Source organism: Sitophilus oryzae, unplaced genomic scaffold (assembly GCF_002938485.1).
Source record: "Sitophilus oryzae breed Bouriz unplaced genomic scaffold, Soryzae_2.0 scaffold_172_pilon_pilon, whole genome shotgun sequence".
Taxonomy (NCBI): domain Eukaryota; kingdom Metazoa; phylum Arthropoda; class Insecta; order Coleoptera; family Curculionidae; genus Sitophilus; species Sitophilus oryzae.
Genome location: NW_022146424.1, coordinates 8,244,338 through 8,256,087, shown reverse-complemented (window position 1 = coordinate 8,256,087; position 11,750 = coordinate 8,244,338). Strand labels below are relative to the sequence as shown.

Below are 11,750 nucleotides of genomic sequence, written 5' to 3'. Positions count from 1 at the left end.
AAAACAAAAGTATTTAAGTGTGGAAGATGTTTGAAGATCATAATTATTGAAACACTTTAACCGACTCTGTAACTCGTTAAGCAAGACAAAAAAGTTAAAGGCAAACAACTTTATTGATAAATGTATTGTTCCTACTTTGAAAAATACTAATGGGCCTCAAAATTAAAGAAGTCTTAAAAAATTTCATGAATTTTTTTTTAGTAAAATGAGAATAATTTATTCGCAGTCGAAAAAATTGTTTCCGCGTGTTTTTTAGGGTCAAATATTTCAAGTTAATGGATTCAAAAAGCAGGAATTGCTATTTTAGGAACAAAACATTTTCTTATTCAACAACATGGCGGCTTTCACTTTGTTGTTTTGGAGATTAAGATGGAGTAGTTCAAGTAGTCGCATACCCTGGACTAATAAAATCGCAGTTCAGCCTTAACAGGTAGTATACTAGTCGCAAGATTGCCTAATTTAGTCATCCTAGAGTCTAGCTTGTGCCGCCCTCTATATTCTAAACAAACGAGGGTGTGGATAAAGTATCGGTAATATGTCGATGTATATTTAAATTTAGTTTTATATGTACTTTCTTATGTCCCATTTTAATTAAGTTTTTTTTTATAAAAACAAAAACAGCACTGAACTGCCTGACTGAACGGAACAATGAAGTGAAAATTTAAGATTTAAGGTTATGGTTCAATACAGTTGCAAAAAGGTAGTGGTTCGACGTCCTACCAACGTAAGAATAAGGAAATCTAAACAACGTTGGAATTAGTAAAACAGACGACGTTTGCATAACGTTGGAATAGGTCCTGAAAGTGACGTCGGGAAACTCTTTATTGCCCAACATTGTAACTACGTTGTCCGAATCACCTAAAGATCACTTAAGCAAAAAAGGTTACAAGACAACGTTTATTCGACGTCGCAGAAGCTTTTACTTTGTTGTAGTACTAGTTCAACGTCCGTTACAACAACGTTTACATTTATTTTAATACACAAGGTAGGGAGCTAACTATTTTTTGTAACTAATCCAACGTTGTGTTTAGTAAACATGTGGTCGCAAGTCGTGAAAATGCTACTTGGGTAGTTTTTTCTTTTTTTCGATTTATTATAATTTTCTTCTTTTAGCGATTTGAATGAAATTTTGAGGGTAAAAGTTCAAATCAAAAAAGTGCAACATATTTTAATGCTAAAAAGTGTCAACATATTCACCAGGGACGTGCATATGGGTTATCACTGGAACATTTTTTGGAAAAAAGCATGTGCGCCACAGGCTTTTTTCTCTTGTTAGCAAAATTGTGTAGACCGTTTAATGCCGATTTAAAATTGTCTCCAAACCTGTCACAAATGTATAGCTTTAAATTCACATAAAGATTTTTTAGTTTATAAAACAACTTCAAAAAAGTATTTTGAAAAATATTCCAAGAAACGAAAAATATTCTTTCGGTTATTTTAACTATATTTTATACTGTTAGTCGGATTTATACTTCTATAATTACATAAGTAATGCTTAATATTGTTTTTATTCTCATTAATTCTATTTTAATCTTAAACGAATTAGATTAATATCAATCTCACTGATTTTTTCTCTCCAATAAAAGACCATTAGCTAGTTCTCTAAATACAACTACGTTATACTTACTTATTTGGTGTTTTAATTTTATCTCTTTAATTGTATGTATCTGTTTATATCTCTAACTACGTACGATTACCAAAAATATCTGTGGACAATTTGTTTTCTCTTTTCTCTTACCAAAGATGAGTTAGTTTTTAGGTATTTGCGGATCATATAAGGTTTATGAATGAAATTATTACACAGTGATATACAGTGTACGAAAAAAACGTTCGCAACAAATGGAAATGTTTTTGATTATTGAATTTCCACAAAAAAGTCAGCATGCCCAGTAACTAAATGTTTATTTTATACAGGGTGGTCCGAATTGTAATCTGGAAACTTCGGCGACATATTCTGTAAATAAAAATAAATTAAAAAGTTCTTATACATATAAGCGATACCAATTAAACTTTTAGTTACATAATCGAGGGCACAATTTTTAAATTGATTGTTACTAATCATGGACATATTCGATGCCGAGTTTAATTTTATACCTATATATGGCAAATTTTCATAAATATACGCTCAATATATCGATTTGTTGCAAACTTTTTGGCATACTCCCTATAATATCGTAACTGTTAATTTTTTAAAATAAAACTTCACAATTATATATACTTAAACGAATTCTTTAAAAAACGTCCACATTACCGTAAGTCATCTACTATATACATAGTGTTCAAAGTAAATCAACAACGCGAATCAACATTAAAAATAACGAAATCAAGTTTAACTAATTCGAAGGCTATAACGATTTCAGGAGTATAATTAAATTTTATTTTCTTCCTGTTAATATATTTAGTATTATTTGATTTATGGGTAAAGTGTTTTCTAAAACGGCGATATAAGTTCTATATTGACATGACATTTATCGATACATCACGTCTGCTTTGACATAGGAGTTGGTTTGGTAATAATAATAATTTACATTTCAAAAAACACCTTCAATAATATATTAACGCGTGTCTTACAATAACCTTAAATTTCAGGCCTTGATAACATATAAACCAAATAGTTTTCAATGCAGAACTGCTTATTAATTTTAAAATCGCTTTTATCCATTTATTAAGCTACAAAAACAGTTTTAAATAACGTATATCGTACGGTTTAAACGTATAATTAAGCATTAAGTCTTCTTCACTCACTGAAACTTCGTAGTGGCAAACCAAAGACATATTGAGGAAAAAAATATAACCAATAAACTATTAATTAATAATAAATATAAATAATAATCACAATTATCACTCAAATATATTTTGAGTCTCATATTCTTGTAAAATTCTACTTCATAAAACAAAAAATGCGATTTTTTTCTTCGGAAATGTCTTTGGTTATTGAGCCACGCCCTTAGAGCGACGCCACCACGCCCTCCGGCCAATAAGAACGGCGAATCGCAACACTTGACCGTACCAGCAGGTAAGCGCGGCGCCGTAGCGCTTGTACAACAGCCAGAGACCGCCCACTAGCCCCGCCCAATATTACGCAATTGAACTGCCCGACATGGTGGTGATGCAGGTTTTCTCGCAGGAGTCGGTGTTTTCCGAGTTGGACCGGACCGCTTTGGGCGTGCCGGGCGGGTTCTGTTCGCAGTTCTCCGTGTTGTTATTGGTGGAGGCCCGTCTGGACACCTCCCTGGAGGCGGTGCGAACGTCGAACACGCTACATTCGCTCTCCAAGTCACTGTTTTCAAGCTGGAGCACGTTGACCTAAAATAAAATAATATTTTTATTGTACTATTCTGACAATTTTTTTGAGATAACAGATAAAGCATGAATGCAATTTGTCAAACACATTATTTCGAATGAGCACTCGTATCAATTGAACATATTTAAAGTTGAAATTTAGAATAAAGCTTAAGAAAAGTGTATATTTGATTTAGACAAATCAAGCAACCGATTGGATATAAAATAGGAAGAAAAAAATATATTTACTTCCTTTTGTTACAAAATTGCTCAACTCCTTGTTATTTGAATTCAACTTTCTGTGTATTATTTAAAAAATGAAGAAAATAATATTGCTTTAAAAACACTAATAATATTGCTTTTCTCAATAATATTGCTTGTAACTCAAACTTATGGTTTCTTCGGTAAAATAATTTTAAATACATTTAATAAAAAAAAAACATTTTCTCTAAAGAAAATGGTTACCATGAAAAACAATCAAACTTTTTAAACAAAAGTATCAATTAGACTTTCCTTACAATATTTTTAAAATTGTCTTCTCAAAATTCTTGAAATAAAACCACCTCCCTACATAAAGTATGGTCCAACAAGTCAAGAAAGATTTCGACAGAAGACATCCAGCAAATAAAATTTTCCTCTAAATTAAAATGACCGACATATGTCACTGTCATGTATTCTCTAGCTGGACAGACTTGTTTAAATACTATACACCATTATATGCATAATTCGACAATCTATGATACACATTTTAACATTGAAGTGTTTTCGCAATAAGGTAAAAAATATTAAACATCCTAAAAATGCTTTGAAGCCTGAATGTAATCAATAACAGCTAATTTTTTTATAATATAGTGCAATTTGATAAATGAAATACGTATTTACTTGTCTAGTGTTAAGATACAATTCACTGGAATCCGACCCACAGGACGAGCTCTCTGACAAGTCTGTTGTGAATTTTCTTTGGGCCCTAGGACTAGGTGGAGGCCTTCTTGTGCAAACCTGCGCTTGGATATGCTCACAAACCCGTCGAAAACGTCGTATATTACCTAAAAAATAAAAATCATACAAAAAATTAACAATAAGAACATTAATTTAGTTTCAAGTCAATATACCTGATAACAACGTGAAAGTTATGGCATATAAATGTTCCTTGGCATTCTCCGTTTGCTTCGTTATAATGGAAATGTCAACTTGAAATCGCACGTGCCTCTGGAACATTGCCGGTCCTGCCGTGCCCCTCTTATATTCCACTCGGAATGACATGGGACTTGAGACGGAATGACTCAACTCTGCTATCTATAGAATCAAAAGAAACATAGTTTATCTAGTAATGAAACTAACAATCTTCTAGATTACCAAGGTATTGCAAGTATTGCACCAAGGTGTGCAAGTATTTTAAGAGGTGGTAGATATGGCCAAAAGAAACATATTTCCTCTTTACCATTTGTATAATACATTGATAATAATCGTGTTATTTAACTTTGAAAATTTAAAAAAATAATGGCAACATTTTGAGGGCAATTACCCGGATCTTAGCTTGTTCGACGCCCAGTGTTGACACATCGACTAGAAAGATTTAACTTGGGCGCACATTTCTGTTGGCGAATTATAACCAGTTAAAATATTTGCACTTATTTCTCTGACACTCTGTATATGGTAAATACGAAAACAAAAAAAAATTATAGAACTGTTTCTAATGTTAATGATTGCCAACTTTTACAGAGAGATTTAGATAGAATGGGTGACTGGTGTAAGGTGAACGGCCTTTCCCTAAACGCTAGTAAATGTTCAGTTATAAGTTTTCCCAAAAAAAGATCACCAGGGATTCCCTTTGATTATGATTTGAATCATGTTCATTTGACACGGGTGGATTTGGTCAAGGACTAGGGTATAAGCTTTGATTGTTCTCTTTCTTTTAATGAACACATTAATATAATTGCTAATAAAGCTTTAAAAGCACTGGGTTTTGTATTGAGAAACTCTAAAGACTTGTCGGTATGGGCGTTGCAGATAGTATATTGCTCATTGGTAAGATCAATTTTAGAATATGCATCTGTTATATGGAATCCTCAATACGATGTATCTAAGAAAACAATAGAAAGGGTTCAAAAGAAGTTTGTAAGGTATTGCGCTTTCAGACACAATCAAGAATATAGTTACATTATCAACTTAGACCCATTAAATTTAGAGACTCTGGACAAAAGGAGATTAATCTATGATTTTTCTTTTTTTATAAGATTGTTATTGGCGTATATGACTGTCCTGAGATACTTAGACAAATTGATTTCAAAGTTCCATTTAGGCCATTGAGAATTAATGATCTGTTCTTTATTCCTTTGCATGGCACTAATTATGGAAAGCACTCTCCAATTCCAAGGGCACTTAATTCTCTGAACAAGTTTCATGATGTTGACATTTTTAATGACTCTTACTGGGCATTTAGGAGGAAGATTAGAAATGGGAGTGGTGATTGATGGGTGTGGTTAATTCTTCTTTTTAGTGTACCGCTCTTCTCTTATAAGTGTTTATTGTTTTTTTTTGGATTATTTTTTAATGTTTTTAAGTATCTTTATACGATGTGAAAGAAAAAGAAAAGAATTTTTTTTTTCTTTTTTTTAATATTGTTTTGTAAATTTTGTAATGTAATGGGGTTTCCCGTAAATAAATAAATAAAAAATAAATAATATAAAATAATAATATGTAAAGTAATCGCAAAACAATTTCCGATGCACGTGATCAACTGTGAGTGACAAGCGATGGCGACAGCGCTGCCAGATTGTGATGGATTTATGAGATGAATCTTAATTTAAAATTGGGAAACAATACATTTATTATATCATTTTTTATTATATCATATCATTATATCAAGACTTTTACGTTTTATTTTTAATTGAATAATTATAATTTTAGTAATTAATTTATTTATTAACAGTAGTCACTAACACTCACAGTACCAATATTCAAATTTAAGGCAACAGATACTCGCTACAAATCGAAATAAGTAGTAACTTTGAAAATGGTATAATGCGCTTACCAATCAAATCTACTTCTCTGGCTGCAGTCAAGGGTAATAAAGGACCTTTATTGTCATGTTCTCGTTTAAAATAGTTTATCAGGAAAGCTACAAGCTATTTGCTTCGACTGTTTAAATGCTTCGGCATATTTTCAACACACAATTTCAAGAAATGTAATACAAAAACTGAAAATTTAGTTCTTAAATGAACCGTTTGTGCTTAAAAGTACAATTTTTATAAAAAAGCCTATGAAAATCAGCAAAAACCGAGAATTACTCCAAAAGATTCAATAACAACACGATATTATACAAAATAATTACTGACGTTATGAAAATTGTCAAATAATAAACGACAACGTTGCTGATCGCGGCGCAATGTAACCAATATGGCGATAGTAAAAATCGCTTTAAACTAATTTTTGCAGCTTTAATCTAAATAAAATATCTGTTAAAATCATTTGCTCAATGAAATCAAATGAAGAGCTGCTCGGTATCTGAAATTATACAACAAATTTAAACATTTTTGCCAAAATTTTATTGTCAGGTTTATAGGCTTTAGTGTCAATTTCGATATGATTGATGACGTGCATCGGAAAATGTTTGCGATTACCGTATATGGTAAATACGAAAATAATATGGATGTATAAATCTTACCGATAAGAAAGCATGTATCAGATCAGCCTTTACTGTAGCTAACGGCTTGCCCTTCACCAATATGGTGAAGGTCTCGTCCTTTTCTGTTGTCATCAAACTTCCAAACCAGGACTTTTTCGTTAATTCTGGAGACGACTCGGGAGTTAGATGAACTTCTTCAGAAGAAGCTACAAATAAAACATTAGTAAACCGGCACCTTCAAAATAACGTAAATGTTCAGTAGTACCGGTTTAACGCTTTGGGAGTAGCAAGGTACAGCTTTCCATGCTACAGCCGTTCGGTATACAAGGAATGTGGCTTCAAATAAAATATACAAACTTACTTTGTAATTTTCGCCTGTGAAACCTCGGGGAGCCGAGAAAACTGTTTTTGATAGTGGTCAGTCTCGACCTCCAGTGATGGCTGGTCGTACTCAGGTGCGGCGAGCCGGGCGGGGTCATCGGGGTCAATATATTAGAGCCTGCCACCAAGCTGGCGGCGTCGCTTTCCGGTGACGTCAGCGACATCACCGACGCGCCGCCGCTGCTATTGGCTCGGTGGTGGGTGGGCGTGGCCGGGGGCGGGGTCACCGTCACGTGTGTGTTAGCCGTCACGTGGGCGGAGACGCGGTGAGTGGAGGAGGGGGGCGCGTGGTGGGACGGCGTCGAGCGTTGGCTTACAGGCGAAGACATTCCAGCTAAAAAATATTTATTATATAAAATTGGAGGATATTTAAAAATCATTATGTAAAAACCACTATGTGAATTACTAAATATGTAATTAAAAGACTTACAGTGAGTATTAGTAGGTGTGATACTACTGTTAAACATTACAGGGCTAGAAGCGCCAGATGATCTCGTAGGTGAATGAACACTAAGGCTGCTGTGAGTGCTACCAGTTGAGGGGCTTCTTCTTGCATGATGTCGTCTGAAACAATAATAAATTGAAAAATATATGTTTTGATGAATACATGCTTGATGTTTATATAGATATAGTCTGTCTAAGACAAAAAGACAGAATATCTGTTTCATCTGCCATATTAATAAAAAAATGTTTTATTAAAATTCCAGATAACTGCACAACTACCTGTATTCTTTAACTAGACAGGCAATAGAAATAATCATAATTAAATAACATAAAAATCAATCTTATGCAATTTCTTCCATTAAATTACATTCGTATTTCAATACTTAGTGACTCGCTTTGTGTATCACAAAAGCTAACCACAATGATACGCAGGTTAATAATCAATATAACTATACCGTGCTGGCAACTGTTACTTTTGGGTCGGCATTTACATGTGTGGAAGTAAATCGCATAGGGATCTTATTAAGGCGGAGTGAGAGAAATGCGGCCGACCGATGCGACGCGCGATGGTGTGCTGTTGCGGCGTTGCCGATACGCCTTTCCCTATCAAGTAAAGTAAAATCACGATCGCAAACCGCTTATTTTTAAAAGACTTTTTTTTTCAAGAGATAACTAGATAAAATCATTAGGTTTGTAATGTTTCTGAGCATCTGAAATGGAATTACAAGGATATCGTTAGGGTGTCATTTTTTTATAACGAGAAAACGTCAGTAATCGCGATAATTTAAAAACTCAACTTTTTAACACGTAACAGGCCATAACTCAAGAACCACTTTAGATATTGAAACTTTTTTTATTTTCAAGATCGGATATTTTACAATATGTTTACATAAGAAAAATTCGATAAGGTTGTTTTTTCCATTCAAATTTGTAAACAATCCATCCATTTACTTTTAGAGCATAGCAATTTTCAGCAATCGTGTAATTTTTTTATTGATAAAGATTTTCACATACTGTCTACAAAGAAAATACATCAGAAATATTAACAAAGTTCTTGAAAAAACTACAATCTATTATTTCTAATAGATTTCGAGATATCGATTTTTGAATTCAGAGTTCTAATAGCGCGACCGCTATCGAACGCCCACTCAATTCCACTTATTTTTACCAAAAATGCAAGTGTTTTTAACTTGCACTTAAAAGTTCAAGCTATAGGGAAAATTACAACGACTCGCTAATAAATAAACAAATCAAGTATCACGAGACGTAATTACATCGTGAAGCTGAACGCATGACGTACACCTTTCCCTAGAACTTTAAGTACCGACAGAGGTATTGATTGGGTCGACCTGTCAACTGCGACAAATCTGCTATGTCCCCTTCCACGTCTCAGCGATGTGCACAGTTACTCGGTTTATTTCATACGTTGGGCAACGTGTTTACTGTCCTCTCTTTGTTCAGTACATTATAAACGCATTGTACTCTTCTTACGTACAGAAATCTCGACCCAAGACTAACCTTTGCCAGCCCTTAGTATAAAGAAGGCGTCCATTCTTCTCAAAGAGACCTGATTCAAATTAAAAAAGTAGAAAAAAAGTAGAAAAAACCTAACCTAACCGAGACTTTTTTCTACTTTTTTAATATAACTATATGCTTACTTATAGTGGGACCTTCTTGGTGTTAGAGGAGATCCTTCGCTGATTTGTCCAAACTGCAAACTAGTCTGCCCGTTCACTCTGCAAGTGTCGATTCTCTTTTTCGGTGGATCCAATGATTCGTTTGGTCGTATCCTTAAAACTGAGTCAGTCGTTTCATCCTCGTACGCAGGCCTGCGTCTTTTTCTTTCCAGCAATAGAAAATATATCACCTTTTCAGTATTATGACTGAAATTTAAAAAAATAACAAAACTGTTAGAATATTCATATAAAATTTTTAAATATAATTTGTTGAAATATCGTTGATAATTATTTCTCAAATAAAGTTATTAAAAAATATATTTCTACACAAATAAATATTGGTAATTTACCTGGGGCTAAGTAGATGTTGAATTAGTTTTTCTTTTTCCTTGAAACAACCCAAACTGCAGATTGCTTGTAGAACATCTGGGTCTACAGCTTCGATGGACGGCAACACGTGTGTCTGTACTACTTCCATCATGGGAAGTTCCAATTCGAGTTCACCCTTTCCTCCAGCGGTTACCCAAGGGTGCTTGTTAATTTCTGTTAACTATAACGTCATTTATTTAGTTCTTTTGTATTTAACTATCACATACAAAAATAATTGTAAACTAATTTTTGAACATAAATTTTGAGAACATACACAATTTGTAATATTTTAAAATTATTTTTGCGTAATAGTTTTAAATACACATTGATATAATAAATAAAATATATCGTCGGTCGGTGAAATACGAGGATGGTCTGAAAAGTTTCCGACCTCAACGTGAAGATGGCAGCACTCGTAGATAAAAGCTAGTTAATTTTCATTGTTCATCTGTTGACAGTTATTCACCAAGTTTCAGCCATTTTGGATGCACAGTTGTTATGTAACAGTCGTTTGAGTGAGTTGATGTCAGCGTTTTTGTGAAAATGGATAAAATCGAGTATCGAGCTGTCATTAAATATCTGGTTTTGAAAGGCAATACGCCTACACAAAATTAAACATGAGTTGGATTCTGTGTATGGGGACTCTGCACCATCATTTACCACAGTGAAATTTTGGGCAGCTGAATTTAAACGTGGCCGTAAGAGCTTGGGAGACGATGAACGTTCGGGACATCCAAAAACTGCAACTATCGACGATAACATCGCCAAAGTTCACCAAATGGTGTTAGACGACCGCCGAATTAAAGTGAGAGAGATAGCAGAGGTTATGAACATATCAAAAGAACGTGTTTGTCACATATTAAATCAAGATTTAGGCATGAGAAAGCTGTCCGCGCGTTGGGTGCCGCGTTTGCTCACGTTAGACCAAAAGCGTGTTCGTATGAACATTTCCAACGCTATGTTGGCGCAGTTTAGGCGCAATAAATCCGAGTTTTGGCGTCGAGTAATTACTGTAGATGAAACTTGGATACACCACTATACACCAGAAACAAAAATACAGTCCAAACAGTGGACGGCAAAGGGAGAACCGGCTCCAAAAAAAAGCAAAACTGTTATTTCGGCTGGGAAAGTGTTTTTTGGGATAGTCATGGAGTTATTTTAATTGATTATCTTCAAAAAGGAAATACCGTCACAGGAGCATACTACACATAATTACTTGACAAGCTAAAAGCAGAACTTACGGAAAACGGCCACATTTACAGAAAAAGAAAATCCTGTTTCACCAAGATAACGCACCGTCTCACACCTCAGCGGTTGCCATGGCGAAAATCCACGAATTACGGTTTGAACTGCTTGACCATCCGCCTTACTCACCAGATCTAGCCCCTAGCGATTTCTTTTTGTTCCCTCATTTAAAAATTGCGCTCGGAGGACAGAGATTTTCGTCAAATGAAGAGGTAATCACCTTCGTCAACCACTATTGCAGAGAAAAACGCCGAATACTATTTGGACGGGTTACAGAGATGGGAGCATCGCTGGGAAAAGTGTGTAGAGTTACAAGGGGACTTGTTCAAAAATAAAAAAAAATATTCAGAAAAAATGTCTTGTATCTTTGTTAGGTCCGAAACTTTTCAGACCACCCTCGTATGGTAAACTGCTAACTCCATTATTCCTAATTTTAGAGAAGAGAAAAGAAACGGTACAAAAAATATGTACACATGTAGCAACTATATTCATGCGTTAATATGATAAGAGATAGCACTAATATTTGTTGGGGAACAATAAAATTTAATATTTCGTTAAAAATGTTACGTAAAAATGATGTATTAGACGTATTATTTACTTAAAATCAAAAATGGAGTTAGTAGGTTATCACGTTTCACTGACGATATAATAAATAAGAGTAAATGTATTTAAGATAAAAAAGTAAATGTATTTCTCTAATAATGTTTTTTATCTTGAATAATACT

General features: G+C 34.0%; 1 protein-coding gene across 1 annotated transcript in view; it reads right to left on the bottom strand.

Moving 5' to 3' along the window:
• Nucleotides 1-1,972: 1,972 nt before the first annotated feature.
• LOC115881703 (serine/threonine-protein kinase BRSK2) overlaps nucleotides 1,973-11,750 on the bottom strand; it is a 31,557-nt gene continuing 21,779 nt past the window's right edge. The window contains exons 7-14 of the mRNA XM_030899306.1: nucleotides 9,762-9,961; nucleotides 9,394-9,618; nucleotides 7,722-7,855; nucleotides 7,272-7,625; nucleotides 6,950-7,116; nucleotides 4,395-4,578; nucleotides 4,165-4,328; nucleotides 1,973-3,306 (exon numbers count right to left, since the gene is read on the bottom strand). Of these exons, the coding sequence (XP_030755166.1) occupies nucleotides 3,079-3,306; nucleotides 4,165-4,328; nucleotides 4,395-4,578; nucleotides 6,950-7,116; nucleotides 7,272-7,625; nucleotides 7,722-7,855; nucleotides 9,394-9,618; nucleotides 9,762-9,961 (1,656 nt within the window). The 3' untranslated portion in view covers nucleotides 1,973-3,078. The remainder of the gene's footprint in view (nucleotides 3,307-4,164; nucleotides 4,329-4,394; nucleotides 4,579-6,949; nucleotides 7,117-7,271; nucleotides 7,626-7,721; nucleotides 7,856-9,393; nucleotides 9,619-9,761; nucleotides 9,962-11,750) is intronic.